Below are 19,390 nucleotides of genomic sequence, written 5' to 3'. Positions count from 1 at the left end.
ACAATGCTTTAATCAAGCAAGGTTTCGAAAATTGATCATCTATTGGAAGTGCATGTGGACATTAAGCAAGGAGAATTGAGTTCTGATTTGATCTCTCTTTTGCCTCCACCACCTCTCAAGTCTTCTTGAAAACACAAATTTCTAAGATATATGTTGTTACATTCTGTTGTAACTAGAACTAAAAAGGAATTTTGTGCTGTACTTTTTTTATTTTGGCAGGTTTCTTGGATCTTGCTTTTAATCAATTTGGTTTGAAATGTTAATCAAGATAGTTGCATGTCTTGAATGTCAGTATAGTTTCAGTACATGTTTCTCTTTCAACAGAAAATTATTTTTTACTGCTGTAGGTCGGCTTTGGGACCTTTCCACTGCCATCACTTTTCCATATAATTGTTTTTTTTCCCACAATGGAGACCATTAGGTCAGAACTCAACTTTTGTGTGTTGTATAATGCCCTAACAATGTCTTCTGAACTTCATCAAGTAAGCTAACTGACAAATTAGTCTTGAATGGTTATGGACAATGGCAGTAAAATTTGTATGGATCTTCGCTTCAGTAAAATTGGACGGTGGGTTACAGATCCTGTTCTTTCTGAATTCCAAGCTGTTAGAAGAGCTCTGCAATGTAAGCTCTGGTTAGGTACACTGTGAGAGAAGATCTAACAAACCAAAACCAAACAAAACTATAAAGATATTGTTGGAAAAGCATTTGTTGTGCTGTGTTTCTAACCAAGAAAAGACACTAAGCTTTAGGGCTACAGAACCACTGCTATTTCTCCAAAAACCAAACATTTATGATTTTTAGATCTGTGCATGAGACAAATTGCTAACTTTATTTTTTATTAGTTAGTAAATAGATATCGTACAGTTCTGATCTCTGATTTGATATGTGTTTCCAAGTAGATTAAGGTTGAGAATGCAAATTGCATACTGAAAGAATTAATTAAGACCAATCGGCTTAGATGATTTTTGAGTTAGAAAATGTATAAATGTTGAAAATCTGGAATGGAAACAAAAATAATTAAGTACACATCAGGCCCATTAGCACCTGAAAAAAGAAACGATAGCTCAACATATTAAGTGATCAATTTCCTGCAGAATTCTGTTCAAGTTCTGATGAAGGGATTCTACCTGAAAATTCAACCTATCTGCATTTTTCAGGTGCTGATGGACTTGTTTTGCATTTCCTGCATTTCTGAATTTTATTTTGCATATTGTGTGTTTTGTGATTGTGATTCAGAATATAAATACCTACTTGTAATTACTCAAGTACCCCAGACTCCTATGAACAAGTCACTTTACAACTCAGTTGGGGGAGGTGGAGGCATAATGGTAACGTTACTGAAATAGTATTCCAGAGGCCCAGGGTAATGCTCTAGGGACATGGATTCAAATCCCACCATGACAGCTGGAGGAATTTAAATTTAATTAATAAATGTGGAATATAATGCTAGTCTCAATCATGGTGGCCATGAAACTATCATCAATTGTTGTAAAGACCCATCTGGTACACCTATGTCCTCTAGGGAAGGAAATCTGAGGGTCTGACTGACATGTGACTCCAGACCATCAGCAATGAGGTTGACTCAACTGCCCTCTGCAATATTCAGTTCAAGGGCAATTAGAGTCAGGCAACAAGCATTGACTTTGCCAGTGATGCCCACATCCCATGAAAAAATGAAGGAAAAAAAAACTAATTTGCAGTACTCAATTATGAATGCTTGCACACGAACAGGAGAGAGAGCACATCCTGAGTGGGGCACAGCCAGAGTGGGTATTCGGAATTTGGTGCAAAGCGGGAATTCGGTGCACAGGGGACGAGGTGCTCTTTGCATTTTTTCCTTGCTATCCAACTTCTTAAATCTTCAGAGCGTGCTGCAGCAGGAGAGGCTACAAGGGAAAGGAATCACCGGCAAGTAGTGGGTAAGGTATTTACTACTTTAATCGCTTATAGTTTAAGGTCTTTTTGTGGTTTACAGTTTGTATATTCTACAGTAACGAGGATCAGGAAAGAAGGGCCCTAGAGTAATTGACTTAAAAGGTTTAATTTAAAGGGATAAGCCATGGCAGGAGCACTCAAAGCCGTGGTGTGCTCCTCGTGCTCCATGCGGGAAGCCGGGGATATTTCCAGTGCCCGGGACCAGCATGTGTGCAGGAAGTGTGTCCAGCTACAGCTCCTGGAAGCTCGGGTTTCAGAGCTGAAGCGGCAGCTGGGGACACTGTGGAGCATCCGCGTGTCTGAGAGCATTGTGAATAGCACGTTTAGAGAGGTGGTCATACCGCAGATGAAGGGACTTGAGGAAGAAAGGGAATGGGTGACCACCAGGCAGTCCAAGAGAAACAGGCAGGTAGTTCAAGAGTCCCCTGGGGTCCCGCTCGCAAATTGGTATTCCGTTTTGGAGGCTGATGAGGGTGCTGGTTCCTCCAGGGAGTGCGGACAGAGCCAAGCTTCTGGCACCACAAGCAGCCTGTCTGTACAGGAGGGGAGGAAGGGAGGAAGAGCAATAGTAATAGAGGATTCTATAGTCAGGGGAACAGATAGGCGCTACTGTGGCCGTCAATGTGACTCCAGGATAGTATGTTGCCTCCCTGGTGCCAGGGTCCGGGATGTCACTGAATGGCTGCAGGGCATCCTGAAGGGGGAGGGTGATAAGGCAGAGGTCATGGTACATGTTGGTACCAATGACATAGGTAGAAAGAGGGATGAGGTCTTGTATCAAGAATTCAGGGAGTTAGGCAGTAGACTAAAAAGCAAGACCTCTCGGGTTGTAATCTTTGGATTACTCCCAGCGCCACATGCTAGCGAGCTCAGAAATAGGAGAATAGCGGAGATGAATACGTGGCTTAAGAGTTGGAGCAGGAGGGAGGGTTTTAGATTCCTGGATCACTGGGACCGTTTCTGGGGAAGGTGGGACCTGTACAAGCGGGACGGTCTACATCTGAACCAGAGCGGGACTAACATCCTTGTGGGTGGGTTTGCTAGTGCTGTTGGGAACTAGTTTAAACCAGTTCGGCAGGGGGAGGGGACACAAAATGTTAGCAGAATTGGGACACATCATAATACAGTAAAACAATCAAGTCAGAGGGAGTACAGCTGCAATAAGCTTCAAGGGAGTAAGGCAAGGCTGGATGGCCTCTACTTTAATGCCAGGAGTATTACAGGTAAAATGGATGAGTTAAGGGTGAGGATTAACACGTGGAATTGTGATATAGTAGCCATCACTGAGACGTGGTTGAGGGAAGGGCAGGATTGGCAGCTCAACATTGCGGGATATAGAATCTTCAGGCGAGACAGGGAAGGGGTAAAAGAGGAGGAGGCACTGCATTATTAGTTAAAGAGTCAGTTACTGCAGTAAGGAGAGATGATATCTTGGAGGGGGCATCGAATGAAGCTTTGTGGGTAGAGCTTAGGAATAAAAAAGGGGCAACCACATTATTAGGTGTTATAGACCATCAGATAGTCAGCAGGAAATTGAGGAGCAAATATGTGCAATTTGTGGAGGTGTGTAAAAACAATAACAATAAGGTAATTATATTAGGTGATTTCAACTTTCCCAACATTAATTGGGATAGACATAGTGTTAAGGGCTCGGATGGAGTAGATTTCTTGAAATGTGTACAGGAGAACTTTTTAGATCATTATGTAGAGGGTCCAACAAGGGACGGTGCATTGCTGGACCTAATTCTGGGGAATGAAGCCAGACAGGTGGCTGAGGTGGTGGGGGGGGGGGCGAGCATTTTAGTGATAGCGACCACAACATGGTACAGTTTAAGCTTGTTATGGACAAAGAAATCAACAAGTTGCAAAAAAATGTTTTGGATTGGGGGAGAGTGGATTTTAGTAAAATAAGGCAGGATCTGGCCAAGGTAGACTGCGAACAGCTACTTGTGGGGAAATCTACAGAGGAACAGTGGGGGGTGTTCAAAAAGGAAATGGGGAGGGTACAGGCTCAACATGTTCCCTCTAGGGTGATAGGAAGGAGTAACAAGCCCAGAGAACCATGGATGACCAGAGATATTCAGGTTACGATGAGAAGGGAAAAAGAGAGGCTTTTAGCAGGTACAAGGGGAGCAAATCAGCAGAGGCATTAGTGGCGTACAGACAGTGCAGGGTGGAGCTTAAGAAAGTAATTAGGAAAGCAAAGAGGGGATATGAGAAAGCCCTGGCTGGTAAAAGTAGGGAAAATCCTAAGATATTCTTTAAGTATATCAATGGGAAGAGGATAACCAGGGAAAGAGTAGGGCCCATTAGGGACCAAGGGGGCAATCTATGGGTGGAGCCAGAGGACATCGCTAGAGTGTTGAATGAATACTTCACGTCCGTCTTCACCCAAGAGAATGAGGATGAAGGTAACGAACTCGGGGAGAGAGACTGCGAGGTTCTTGAGCAAATTGATATAGGGAGCGATAAGGTATTGGAGGTGTTGGCAGGCTTAAAAGTGGACAAATCTCCAGGTCCGGATGATTTGCGTCCCAGGCTGCTGAGGGAGGAGATCGCAGGGGCTCTGACCCGAATTTTTAATTCCTCTCTGGCCACGGGGGAGGTGCCAGAGGATTGGAGAACAGCTAATGTAGTTCCGCTATTTAAGAAGGGTTATAGAGATAAGCCAGGGAACTACAGGCCAGTGAGTCTCACGTCAGTGGTAGGGAAACTATTGTAGAAATTTCTGAAGGAGAGAATCTATCTCCACTTGGAGAGGCAAGGTTTGATCAGGGATAGTCAGCATGGCTTTGTCAGAGGGAGATCATGCCTAACAAATTTGATTGAATTTTTTGAGGTGACCAGGTGTGTAGGTGAGGGTAGTGCAGTTGATGTAGTTTATATGGATTTCGGCAAAGCCTTTGACAAGGTCCCACATGGGAGACTTATAAAGAAGGCAAATGCACATGGGATACAGAGTAATTTGATAAGGTGGATTCAAAATTGGTTTAGTTATAGGAGACAGAGGGTGATGACAGAAGGATGCTTTATTGACTGGAAGCCAGTGTCCAGTGGCGTACGACAGGGATCTGTGCTGGGTCCCCTATTATTTGTCATTTATATAAATGACATAGATGACTATGTTATAAAAACAAAAAACTGTGGATGCTGGAAATCCAAAACAAAAACAGAAACATAAATACCTGGAAAAACTCAGCAGGTCTGGCAGCATCGGCGGAGAAGAGCACAGTTGATGTTTCGAGTCCTCATGAAGGGTCATGAGGACTCGAAACATCAACTGTGCTCTTCTCCGCCGATGCTGCCAGACCTGCTGAGTTTTTCCAGGTATTTCTGTTTCTATAGATGACTATGTGGTGGGTAGGATTAGTAAGTTTGCGGATGACACAAAGATTGGCCGGGTGGTTAACAGTGAGGTCGAGTGTCTTGGGCTACAGGAAGATATAGATGGGATGGTCAAATGGGCAGATAAGTGGCAGATGGAATTTAACCCCGAAAAGTGTGAGGTGATACACTTTGGAAGGAGTAATTTGACAAGGAAGTATTCAATGAACGGCTTGACACTAGGAAATTCTGAGGAACAAAGGGACCTTGGCGTATGTGTCCATAGATCTCTGAAGGCGGAGGGGCACGTTAGTGGGGTGGTGAAAAAGGCATATGGGACATTTGCCGTTATCAATCGAGGCATAGATTACAAAAGTAGGGAGGTCATGTTGGAGTTGTATAGAACCTTGGTGAGGCCACAGCTGGAGTACTGTGTGCAGTTCTGGTCGCCACACAATAGGAAGGATGTGATTGCACTGGACGGGGTGCAGAGGAGATTCACCAGGATGTTGCCTGGGATGAAACATTTAAGTTATGAAGAAAGGTTGGATAGACTTGGGTTGTTTTCATTGGAGCAGAGAAGACTAAGGGGCGACCTAATCGAGGTGTACAAGATTATGAGGGGCATGGACAGGGTGGATAGGGAGCAGCTGTTCCCCTTAGTTGAAGGGTCAGTCACAAGGGGGCATAAGTTCAAGGTGAGGGGCAGGAGGTTTAGGGGGGATGTGAGGAAAAACATTTTTACCCAGAGGGTGGTGACAGTCTGGAATGCACTGCTTGGGAGGGTGGTGGAGGCGGGTTGCCTCACTTCCTTTAAAAAGTACCTGGATGAGCACTTGGCAAATCATAACATTCAAGGCAATGGGCCAAGTGCTGGTAAATGGGATTAGGTAGGTAGGTCAGGTGTTTCTCACGTGTCGGTGCAGACTCGATGGACCTCTTCTGCACTGTGATTATGTGATGAATCTATGTTCATCATATATTATTTGACAAAAAAATCTAAGCATCAACTTTGCAAGAGCAAGGGGGTCAAGGGGAATTTTTCTCACAGTTGTGATACATTGTAAGAGGGTGAACCATAAACAGTTAGCTTTTCCTCAGTTTTGGCATCGAGTTGCTTATTAAGATTAGATGAACAGACGTAAACAGTAAGCATTCAGATAGCTATACTCACAGAAATTAGCATTGTGTAAGAGAATGAAACAAGAGTACAACAAAATGGAACAAATGGAAATTCAATTTTCCACTGTCTGGTTTAAAAGAAAGTTAATTCAATCAATATATTGAATAAATCAGAGCATTTGTTTTCAAATCCATTAGTACAAACAATCAGGTAAACCAAACAAATCGCATTCATGCGAGCCAAAAAGGCTAACTCAGAAAACTTTCCAGCAGGATTATCACTTTGTCCAACATTTCACAAAACTTGCAATTCACTAGGACGCCTGGTACTTGTTAAAATACGGTGTCATACAATCATAGGACTCAAGTTTCCAAATTTGAATAGGTAATTGAAGGATGGGTGTCTCATGCTGCAGTGATAGCATCCCTATCTCTAAGCCAGGAGTAGGATTCGAGTCCTACTCCAGTACTTGATGGCCACAGAAGGTGCATTCATAATGTGGCCATACAGGTTGATTATCAACCTGCAAATCCTTCCAATGCGCCTATGGCAGATAGTAAGAGCAGGAGGGTCTCCTGGTCAGCCAGAACCTGCAGGAGGCAATGGCAAACCACTGCAGTACCTTGCCAAGCATAACCATGGACCAACACATCTAAGTCCATGGTCGCCAACGCCCTCTTAGAGCATGGTAACTGAGGAGAGAGAGGTGAAGGATATCCTGAGCAGAAGTGACTCATTTTACCAAAAAGAGGGGGGAAAAAAAAACCAGGTGAGCCACTCCAGGCAGCTGTCACCGAATTCCTACCATCCAATTATAAGAACAGCTAATGTTGAAGAATGAGTTTTGTACAAGTTTAAAACAAAGGAACTGCAGGATCCAGATAAAACTTCAAAAAGCAGGAGATAAGTATTTAGCAAAACATTTACTAAACTTTTTGCTTGTTGTAGGTAGAAAAGTACTCCTTCTTCAAAATCATCCTCACTGATGAGTTTGTCTCTTCTCGGTCTTCTGCTGAGAACGGGCTTTGACACCGACTCATCAGTGTCAAAATTGATCGATCTGCAACAGATAGAATACTATCAATACATTCTTCACAGGTATCATAAACGGCTTTTGATGTTCTACTGTCCAAAAATACACTTGCATGAGGTTGGGCAAGTGTATTCAGCTTTTCCTTTCACCTGAAATCCTGACTGCATCACCTGAAGGGCCAGTTGTAAACCAGCAAAATTGACCATCTGAACTTTAAAGAGGTTACAAGAGCAACAGTCATTGCCAGAGCTACCAGGCAATAGACGATTAATATTCCAGCACACCAGGTAAATTCTACATTAAAATCCTGACTAAATCATGTCCAGAATACTCTACAGATCTGGTTTGTACGCTGGAGTAGGGGCAAAGAAGATTCACCAGGATGATACCAGAATGAGACAAAATGCCTATCAGGAAAGGGCGGACAGGCTAGGGTTCTTTTCTTTTGAAAAAAGGCTGAGGGGTGATCCAACAGAGCTCTTTAAAACTACACAGGGGTTTGATAGATTGAAGTAACGAGGTTTCTACTTGATGTGGAGACCAAAATGAGGGTCCATAAAGATAATACAGTTACCCCCACTAAATATAACAGAGAATTCAGGAGAAACTTCTTTAATGCTAAGAAAGTAGGGTAATTAGGGTGAACAGCAAAAATGTATTTATGAGAGAATTAGATAAACGCATGGAGGAGAATAAAAGATTGTGCTGATAGGATGAAATAAAAGTGGGAGGAGCCTAATGCAGAGCATAAGCAGCAACAGAGACCAGTCGGACAAAATGGCCTGTTTCTGTGCTGTGCGTTATGCAAATGAAGCAGCAGCATTTTAAAATCATATAAACAGTGGTCACAATTTAACACGTGTCCAAAGTGGATGCTCTCTGGGCGATTTCCCATGTGCTCTTCTGCTTTAATAACCTATCTTCATCCCACTAGGTTTGGCTAAGCTTTGCATCAGCCTGTACAAATGCACAGGGCAAAAACCCAATTTGTCACCTTCTGGGTGTACACAGTTGAATCATGGCTTCTTCTCTAATTGAGGAACAATCTAAAAAAATCAATGTTATTTGCTCTCATTTCTGAGCCTGACCCTGTCCTCACCCATCACTTACAAGCAGGCACATGCCTACAGCAGTGAATAGCATGCAGGAGCAGGAACTCTCAGCTGATGTTTCTCTTTCCCTGGTCCAAATAATACTCCTTTTGTCATCTTATGATCATGTTGGTGCCTACCAGGAGTTTAACCCTGCATCTTTCTGGTGTGCAATATTCCCTTTAACTTCTGTTTTCTGTACACGGTTGCTTTGTTGCACTATGCGGTCCCTTTAAGATTGATGCCTGGCCATGCATGCATGCATATAGATATTGCTCGTACACAGCCTGTTTGTTCCCTGCGCAGCACAATTCCTGGTTGCTGCACAACCACACACCCACACTGTTGGTGTGTATGGTTTGGTTCCACAATGGTCAGTGTATTCATCAACAAAGCCTTGTGGGAACCTCACAGCTTTTCAGAAAGTTGTCACCTTTTGGAATCTTCTTCGCAAACTCACTTCCAAGAATTGATAAAAAGGGAGGCGCTTTGGATTCCTGTTTATTTGAGACACTATAATTTGGCTTCAGTGCCTCTGGGTTAAGATGAGTAAAATTTGACAGAGTGCCCACAACCAACTGCTATATAGAGATTGTTGTATATTTGTGCACATAGAATGAGGAAAGGAATAGGCTCAGCTGTGATACCCAACTATCAAGTTACTTCAAACACTCATTATCTAGGCTTACATAGGAAGGATGGTCACTTTGTTGAGTAATGTACCCCTGTATGGGCCACTGCCTTCAGAAGGGAGAAAAGGAAAAGAATATTGAGAGAGAGAGGTTGGAAGAATGATAGAATGTTCTCTCCAAGCTGAGCAAGTGCCTGGCCATGCAGCTTTCCATAATTTACTGCGCACAGCCAATGCTTCCTTTAAGGTGTAAGCACACATGGTCACATTGCTGTCTTAAAAAACAATCCATGCACAGCAAACAGAAATTAGAAGGAACGGAATGATACCTAATTTTTTTGTTTTAACCTCAGCTAAAAGAAAAATGCCAATTATCTGGGATCGGATCCACACAAGAAAATTACAATCAACTCAGGATGGTATCAGTGCAACTCCATAGGCTTAAATGCTCCCTTCTGCCAAAAAGTAAAAGAAAACTTGCAGTTGCTACCATGGGATTAACAGACTTAAAGATGATTATGATTGGTCTGTAATATCTGGTCTACAAACAGGACCACTGCACCACTTCAAGTGCAATGAAAGTCCCCAAATTCCATAAATGGTAACTAACATCAAGTTATTTTTGATTGATACATTATCAATGCCGCTGATTTATGGTTTTCACAGAAAACTGGATAATCATGGAATCTGATCTCCAACTCATCAATAAATATATAATAAACCATATAATAAAACTGAATTTGATTTTTTCAACATTAAAAAACAACTTTATTATTTGTTTGCTATTTATTACCCAACTATTCGTGAAATGTCCGTCAGTCCTGAAGTCTTTTCAAATGGTCCAGATCTTTCAATTTCTTCAGGTTCTTTTACAAAAATACAAACAAGCACTTTAGCAGAGAAACAACTGAACATTGAGATACTTATGTGATACACATTTACCACTTCTGTTCCCATAAGTGCTTCTACATATTGTTCATTTGGGTAACGATGGTTGATTTTTCCAGATATATTTCAAACATAGTGAAACCCCTTCGAATAAATATAACAGTGTTGTGTTGAGTAGCACAAATCAGAAACCTATGATCAGTGCTTGGACTCTGCTAAGTTGAATAATCATAGCCAGGACAGCTTCGGGGAGACATCAATGAGTATCAATATCCCTGCACCAGGAAAGCTGAGCTCCTGCTCGACAGTGACCCCTTCTTGTAAGTACACAGGTGTTGGTTATGAGTGACAACAGGATCAACAGCTGATCTCTGGCATCTCAACCATTCTTAACAAATGTAAGCAGGATATTGCATTGTAAGGAGATCCCATCTGAAACCCAACTGTCAATATGCATTTTCCAGCAGGTCTCTATGTACTGAGCCAAGAGCATTGGCCGACTTCCCACTCCTTGTCAAAGGACCTGAGGCCAATTGGCCTTATTTTGCCTCAACTCAGATGAACTAATTTAGCACGGACCAGTTACTGACCCTAGGATCTTCCTGGTAGGCTCACTTGGTGCAGAGCTAAGCATTACATTCGCCAATTAAACCACTTGTGAGCTCTCAAACATCTTCAACATATTTTCATCAGGCAAGCATATTAAGGGTTGCAGAACCAAAACGAGAAGATAGATGGAAAACATGGAAATGGATATATTTTCTTGGGTGTTCTTACACCATGTGGACTTCAGCGGTTCAAGAAGGCAGCTCATCACCACCAGCTCAAGGGTAATTAGGGATGGGCAATAAATGCTGGCACAGCCAGCGATGCCCACATCCCATGAATTAATTTTAAAAATTTAAATGGTGAAATAAGCTAGAAGAGTTTAGTAGACTACCACTAGCTATGTATGTTGGTTTTTCCTTCATTCATGGGATGTGGTCATCGCTCGCAAAGTATGCCATGCATGCTTTTAACTAGGTCAAGATAAATGTTATAAATAGATGTTTGGTAGTATAGAACTTGAGTGTTGCTGAAAAAAAGAGACTTTTTTTGTCGAAGCTTTTCATCTTGCAATCATCAGGACAATTCGTAAGGAAATGCCAATGTCAGGAAAACAAGAATTTATACTGTATGAGAAGTGAGTGATGATTGGTTGGCAAGTGGACTCTGATTGGTAGAGGCATTGCCATGGAGAATGCACCAGTTGATGGTGATGGACAGTTAACTGACAAGCATTGTTTGAAATTTAAACCAGGCAGCTTGACTCTGATTGGTCAAGGCATTGCTCTGGGAACTGAACCAGTGAATGGATGGCACTTATTTTGTTTAGCTGAAACAGGTGCAATGTCTGTACATGTTCTTTCTGTCTGCAAAGAACGGGGCCCTGTGTATTAAAATATGTAGCTTCCAGTACATGCAAATGCATAACACGGCAAGCCTGACTGACAATCTTAAATTGGTTGTCAGCGCTATTCTTCGCACACTGAGGATTACTTAGAAAATGTTGTCCAATCGCGGAATAACATCTAATGTTGGATACTGTGTTTTGAGTTTTGCAAGCACGGACTGGATGGGTGCAGACTGTACCTTGCCCGTTGTGAACAGCAGAAGGGACAAGCTATATGATACGATCTGTCAGTCTTTGAGAAGTACAGCCTACATACTAGCATCACACTGGCACTAAAATTCATAAGCCATATTACTCATTTGTGTGATAGGCAGAACGTCTTTTTGGCTTGATGGCAGCATCCTGTTAGTGGCGAATACCATTCGTGTTGCTACTGCACAGTAGCAGCGTGAAACAGCTAGCTTCACCTATTGTTCAAATTTTTGAGATACCTTGCCCTTCCAGGGTAAGTCAAGGTAGATTGGGCATTTTTCAGGGCTGAAAGTGACAAACTTAGGCCTGTTCATGAGTTTGCGCAATATACAGCACAAAATGATCTTATCAGGGTAGCCATTATCCCACAGGATGGCTTTGATGCGCCGTATTTCAGCATCAAGCTTGCATGGTGAGCAAATGGCTCAGGCTCTATTTACGAAGTTGCCGATAAGGCCAATCTTATAGCGCTTGGAGCTGTAATGATCCCAATCCGTGTATTGACCGGTGAAGGCCACTGACGCCATCTTGGTGCTGCTGGGTCTGATGGAACTGCCGGCCAATCTGATTGGCCGGCAGCTCCAAAGGGTGGGACTACCACCCTAATTAGGGCTTAAGTCCGACCCAGCCCTCATTAATGAGGCCCGCAGCACTTTATGGCTGTGGGGCTGGTCAGCGTGGAGTTGGTCAGCTTCATGCCGACGTGGTTTCTGGGGGGTTGGGGGGGTGCCATCCGCACCTCCACCCCCATATTATTCCACCCATTGTCATCAAACCTGCTGACAAAGCTAGTGCTGTTATTGTCAAGCGCACCAACCTCTACCTAATAGAGACCAAACACCAACTCTCTGACACTTCCTCCTACATCCACCTGGGCCATGGCCCCACCTCTGAAAATCAAGCCATTGTTTTCAGCACTGTCACCGATATCATGATCTCTGGAGATCTTCCATCTGTGACTTCCTACCTAATAGTCCCCCAACCCCGAACAGCCCGCTTCTGCCTCCTTGCCAAAATCCACAACCAGGACTATTCTGGTAGAACCAGCATTCCAGCCTGTTATTGCCCCACAGAATTGAGTTCTTTTTATTTTGACTTTTTTTTCTTCCCTTGTCCAGTCCCTTCCCATCTACATCGTGACTCTTTCCACACGCTCCATCAGTTTTCAGTTTGTTGACCTGAACCACCTCCTTTTCATTATGGATGCCCAATCCCTCTACATGTCCAGTCCCCACCAGGGCAGCCTGTGAGCTCTCCATTTCTTCCTTGAATGGAGGCTCAACCAGTCCTCTAATCACCACCATCGTCCTCCGCATGGCTGAACTTACTCTCACATTGAACGGCTTCTCCTTCAACTCCATTCATTTCCTCCAAATAAAAGGTGTTGCTATCAATACTCACATGGGCCCTAGCCATGCCTGGGTTTTTATGGGATATGTGCAACATTCCTACTCAGGTCCTCTCTCTCACCTCTTTTTCCAATATATTGAAGATTGCATTGGTGTCATTTCCTGCTATCACCTGGAACAGGAAAGCGTCATTGACTTTGCTCCTAATTTCCACCCTTCCCTTCACATGACCTATTTCTGATTCTTCCCTTTCGTTTTTAACTTCTCCATTTCTGGGAAAGGGCCATCAACTATTGTTCACCACAAGCCCACTGACTCCCACAGTTGACTACACTTCCTCAAACCCTGTTTCCTTTAAGGACTCTACTTCATTTTCCCGGTCTCGTTTGCGTCTGGTCCAACAGTGCAACCTTCCATATTATTGAGGTTTCTGAGATGTCTTCCATTTCCTCAATCGAGGAATTTCCCCCTCCCACCCTCCTACTGTGGTTGACAGAGCCCTCAAGCGTGTTTGTTCCATTTCACGCACTCTGCGCTCACTCCTTCCTCTCCTTCCCAGAACCATGATAGAACTCCATTGTCCTTCCACCTCACCAGCCTCTGTTTACAACAGATCATCCTCCGCCATTTCCTCCACCTTGTGTGATGCCAGCACTAAGCACATCTTCCTCTTTTTGAAGTGACTGTACCCTCCGTGGCACCTGGCCCACCCGCAGTCTCCCACAACAGCTCCTCCCCTTCCCATGGCACCTTTCCATGCAAGTACAGGAGATGCAACACCTATTCTTTTATCAATGCAATCTGCTGTACACTGGGGAGACCAAACACAGGCTGGGTAATTACTTTGAGGAACACTTCTATTCAGTCCACAAGCATAGCCCTGAGCTTACAGTCACCTGTCATTTTAATTCTCCATCTTGCTCCCACTCTGAACTTTCTGTCCTTGGCCTCCTGTAGTGCTCCAATATAGCTCAATTCAAGTTTGAAAAGCAACATTTTGTCTTTTGATTGGGCATTTTACAGCCTCTGGACTCAACACTGATTGTAACCTCTTTCCTCATTTTGTTTCCTTTTTCTTTGCTTGTTTCTTTTTCCACTCATTTTTTTTCCCCCTTCTCTTTGCTTTCAGACAGCAGCTATTCATAATCCCACCAATCACACCTTTCCCAGACACAACTTTTGTTTCTTTACTTGTCCCATTACCACTCCCTTTTGTCTTGCACCATGAACACTTTTATCATGCAATCTCTCATGTCTTCTACCCTATCAAAGACTTTCCCTCTTGTTCTTTTTCCCACTCTCCAACCTTTCACTGCTCAAACCCTATTACATTTCTAACTCTTCCCAGTTCAGATGAAAGGTCACAGAAAGCTTTAAAGGTTTTATTTGTTGCTATATAGTTTATAATTAGACCAAGTTCACTTATCTGCAATTTACACACATACATAAAACAAAAAGCTGTGCATTGCTTTAAACTGTATGCCTTTCTAATTAATATCTACAGTACCTTGCAACATGATACCTATTCATTTCCAAAGTGTAAAGAGGCAAAACCAAAATGGGTGACAAGTCACTCCAGGCCATTCATGCTTTAAAGTAGATGTAAAGTAATACTGGTAAACAAACTATAAAGGTCCAAGAAAAAGTTCAATAATCTTATACCTTTTTCTTGTTCCAGATAATGCTGCACTCCCTCTTCAAAGTCATCCTCATTTATAACTTTGCGTTTTAGTGGTCTTCTAGAAAGAATTGGTTTTGTTGTGGACTCTTCAAAGTCAGGATTAATTAAACTGAAACAAATATACAACCATATGGATCATATTATATTCTCTGTTTGAAACACTATTACATTTCCACCTTCAGTTCAGTATGTGTTACAATCCGTGCCATATACTTTACTAAATGCACTGCCAAATGTATTGTATACTCAGCTGAGTGGGCCAAGAATTAAGAAAAGAACAAGAAAAAGCATCAGGCCCATCAGTGCTCCCGTGTACACCCTCTAACAATGCAATTTCCTAAGCTCAGAAGCAAAACTAAGGCAATTTCAGGAAAAACAATGCTCAGTTCCTCTCCTGCTCAAGACAATTAAGCAAAGAATCAGGGGACTATGTTAGCCTGTAACTCACTTGAAACATCTTCTCTCAAGAAATTTCAAGTTCCTTTTAAAAAAAGCACCTGCAAATCCACATCCAACATGTTTTAGTACACTGTTCCAAACAGCGATAACCCTATGAAAACAAATACTTTCTAGCATTTAACCCATCTCTTTGCTTAAGGATTTTTATTTGTGCCCTCTTGTGCTATCAACCCAATGTATATCAACTAACCTATGCAACTGCATTGAATTTCCCGTGTCTCTCCAAAATATATAACCCTAACTATTAAAGCCTGTCCAAAGCAACACATGCTTGGGTATCATTCTTGATGTTCTCCCCTGCACCTTCTCTAAATCCACAAGCCCTTTGCCATGCATGGGGACGAAATCTTGGATGCATGCCAAGAATCCATTCCCATTTATAACATAAACTTTTGTCCTATCCTAGCCAACCTTAGGCCGCAAAGCACCCCCCACAACTTCAGAATAATTAAAACTCTGTTGCCAGCGCAAACCTCTCTAAGTTGCTTACAAATCTCATCCTCATTTTCCACCCATTATTTAGTCAATCAAAATGCACTCTCAACGTTGTCACAGATCTTTTTTTTTAAATCTCCTAACGAACTTGAATAAACGCCCTCAACAGCATCAGTAAAACCTTCCTTTTATGGCTATAACAGTGCTCTTAACAAGACCGTTCTTTCTTTACTTTTTCTCTTCTCTATTGCATCTTGAAAATTTGTTGGAAATATTTACTTCCCATCTAACTTTGCTTCATTTCTAATACATTGCAGATGTCTATATAAGCAGTGCAATCCTGGCCCCTCATACGCCCTCTGTAAAAGAAGAATCAAAGATTGGCAGGCAAAATTGTAACTGAGCAATGGATTGCCTTAAAAGAGGAGGTAGTTCGGGTACAATTGAGGTTATTCCCACAATGGGGAACAATAGGGCAAACAAATGCAGAGCTCCTTGTATGACGAAAGAGATAGAGACTAAGAAGAGTCAGAAAAAGGGTGCATATGACAGATGTCAGATAAATAATAAATTGAGAATCAGGCTCAATATAGAAAGTTTAGAGAGGAATTAAAAAAGGGAAGCAAAGAGAAATTATAAGAGACTGACCACCAACATAAAAGGGAATCCAAAAGTCTTCTATAGGCATATAAATTGTAAAAGGGTGGTTAAAAAGAGGGGTGGGGCTGATTAAGGATCTAAAAGTGGACTTACGCATGGAGGAAGGGGCATGGCTGAGGTACTAAATGAGTATCATGCACCTGGCTTTACCAAGAAAGATTTTGCCCAAGTCACAGTGGTAGCTGAAACACTTGATGGGTTAAAAATTGCTGAGGAAGAGGTTTTAGATAGGTTGGCTGTACTGAAAAGTTGATGTCACCAGGGCTAGGTGAGATGCATCCAAGGATACCAGGGGAAGTAAGAGTGGAAATTGCAGAGGCACTGGTCATAATTTTCCAATTCTCCTTAGGTACAGGGGTGGTACCAGAGAACTAGAGATTGCAAGTGTTAAACCCTTGTTCAAAAAAGGAAATAAGGATATGCCCAGAAACTATAGGCCAGTCAGCTGAGCCTCAGTGATACTCTTTCGAGTTATCAACAGTCACAGATTGCAACTCTTTTGAGTACAATCACAGTTCTTGGTTTCCAGGAGTGGGACACGAACCCACAACCCTCTGATTCAAAGGCGAGGGTGCTATGAACTGAGCCACAGCTGACACCTCTGAGCCTCAGTGATGGGGAAGCTTCTAGAAGTGATAATTTGGGACAAAATTAACAGTCAATTGGGCAAGTGCAGGTGAATTAAGGAAAACCATCAGCTTTGTTAAGGGCAAATTGTGTTTAATTAACTTTGTTTGTGTTCTTTGATGAGGTAACAGAGAGGGGAGATGAAGGTAATGTAACTGATGTGTTGCACATAGACTTCCAAAAGGCATTTGATAAAGTGCTGCACAACAGACTTGTGAGCAAAGTGAGAGCTCAATGGATAAAGAGGACAGTAGCAGCATGAATACAAAATTGGCAGAGAGACAGGAAACAGAATGGCTGTTTTTCAAACTGGAGGAAGGCTTATAGCAGGGTTCCCCAGGGATCGGTGATAGGACTCCCACTCATCTTGATACGTATTAATGACCTAGACTTTGGAGTGCAGCACACAATTTCAAAATCTGTAGATGACACAAAACTTTAAGTATTGTAAACTGTGAGGTTAGTGTTAAACTTTGAAAGGTCATAGACAGGTTGATGGAATGAGCAGACAAGTAGTGCATGAAAGGGGAGGCAACGGCATAGTGGTATTGTCGCTGGACTAGTAATCTAGAGACCCAAGGTAATGCTCTGGAGGCCCGGGTTCGAATCCCGCCACGGCAGACGGTGGAATTTGAATTCAATAAAAATTTGGAATTATAAGTCTAACCATGGAACTATTGTCGATTGTTGTAAAAACACATCTGGTTCACTAATGCCTTTCAGGGAAGGAAATCTGTCATCCTTACCCGGTCTGGCCTACACATGACTCCAAACCCACAGCCCTCTGAAATGGCCTAGCAAGCCTCTCAAGTTGTAACAAACCGCTACAAAGCCACAAAAAAGGAATGAAACTGGCTCCCGGCATCGACCTAGGAACCGGAAGCGACAATGGTAATCTCAGCCCTGTCGACCCTGCAAAGTCCTCCTTATCAACATCTGGGGCTAGTGCCAAAATTGGGAAAGCTGTCTCACAGACTAGTCAACCAACAGCTTTTCATAGTTATCCTCATGGAATCATACCTTACAGGTAATGTCCCAGACACCACCATCACCATTCCTGGGTCCCACTGGCAGGACAGGCCCAGCAGAGGTGGTGGCACAGTGGTGTACAGTCGGGAGGGAGTCCTCAACATCGATCCGGACCCAATGAAGTCTCATGGCATCAAGTCAAACATGGGCAAGGAAACTTCCTGCTGATTGTCATGTACTGTCCTCCCTCAACTGATGAATCAGAGCTCATGTTGAACAACGCTTGGAGAAAGCACTGAGGGTGGAAAGTGCACAGAATGTACTCTGGGTGGGGGACTTCAATGACCAAAGCCAAGAGTGGCTTGGTAGCACCACTACTGACTGAGCTGGCTGCGTCCTAAATGATGTAGCTGCTGGACTGGGTCTGCGGCAGGTGGTGAGGGAATCAACAAGAGGGAAAAACATACTTGACCTCATCCTCGCCAACCTGCCTGCCACAGATGCATCTGTCCATGACAGTATCAGTAGGAGTGACCACCGCATGGTCCTTGTGGAGACGAAGTCCCGCCTTCACATTGAGGATACCCTCCATCGCGTTGTGTGGCACTACCACCGTGTTAAATGGGTACATTTTGAACAGATCTAGCAACTCAAGACTGGGCATTCATGAGGCGCTGTGGGCCATCAGCAGCAGCAGAATTGTACTCGAACACAATCTGTAACCTCATGGCCCGGCCATTATCATTACCACCAAGCCAGGGGATCAACCCTGGTTCAATGAAGAGTGCAGGAGGGCATGACAGGAGCAGCACGAGGCATACCTGAAAATGAGGTGTCAACCTGGTGAAGCTATAACGCAGGACTACTTGCATGCCAAACAGCATAAGCAAGTGATAGACAGGGCTAAGTGATCCCACAACCAACAGATCAGATCTAAGCTCTGCAGTCCAGCCACATCCAATCATGAATGGTGTTGGACAATTAAACAACTAACTGGAGGAGGAAGCTCCACTAATATCCCATCCTCAATGATGGAGGAGCCCAGCACAGCAGTGCAAAAGGTAAGGCCGAAGCATTTGCTACAATCTTCAGCATGTGCTGAGTGGGTGATCCATCTTGGCCCCCTCCGGAGGTCCCCAGCATTACAGATGCCAGTCTTCAGCCAATTCGATTCACTCCACGTGATATCCAAGAAACGGCTGAAGGCACTGGATAGTGCAAAGGCTACGGGCTCTGACAATATTCTGGAAATAGTACTGAAGACTTATGCTCCAGAACTTGCCGTGCCCCTAGCCAAGCTGTTCCAGTACAGCTATAGCACTGGCATCAGCCCGGCTATGTGGAAATTTGCCCGGGTATGTCCTGCACACAAAAAGCAGGACAAATCCAACCCAGTCAATTACTGTCCCATCAGTCTACTCTTGATCATCAGTAAAGTAATAGAAGGGGGTCACCAACAGTGCTATCAAGCGGCACTTGATTAGCAATAACCTGCTTATTGGCGCTCAGTTTGGGTTCCACCAGGGCCGCTCAGCTC

At 43.3% G+C, this 19,390-nt stretch overlaps 1 protein-coding gene across 1 annotated transcript in view; it reads right to left on the bottom strand.

Annotated features, from left to right (window-relative positions):
- cenpt (centromere protein T) overlaps positions 1-19,390 on the bottom strand; it is a 95,674-nt gene that overhangs the window by 42,222 nt on the left and 34,062 nt on the right. Inside the window, exons 8-10 of the mRNA XM_078544777.1 lie at positions 14,685-14,812; positions 9,934-10,006; positions 7,318-7,445 (exon numbers count right to left, since the gene is read on the bottom strand). Coding sequence (XP_078400903.1) covers positions 7,318-7,445; positions 9,934-10,006; positions 14,685-14,812 — 329 coding nt within the window. The remainder of the gene's footprint in view (positions 1-7,317; positions 7,446-9,933; positions 10,007-14,684; positions 14,813-19,390) is intronic.

This window comes from Cetorhinus maximus, chromosome 6 (genome assembly GCF_964194155.1).
Source record: "Cetorhinus maximus chromosome 6, sCetMax3.hap1.1, whole genome shotgun sequence".
In the NCBI taxonomy this organism is placed as follows: Eukaryota; Metazoa; Chordata; class Chondrichthyes; order Lamniformes; family Cetorhinidae; genus Cetorhinus; species Cetorhinus maximus.
This window is presented reverse-complemented; position numbering and strand designations above follow the sequence as displayed.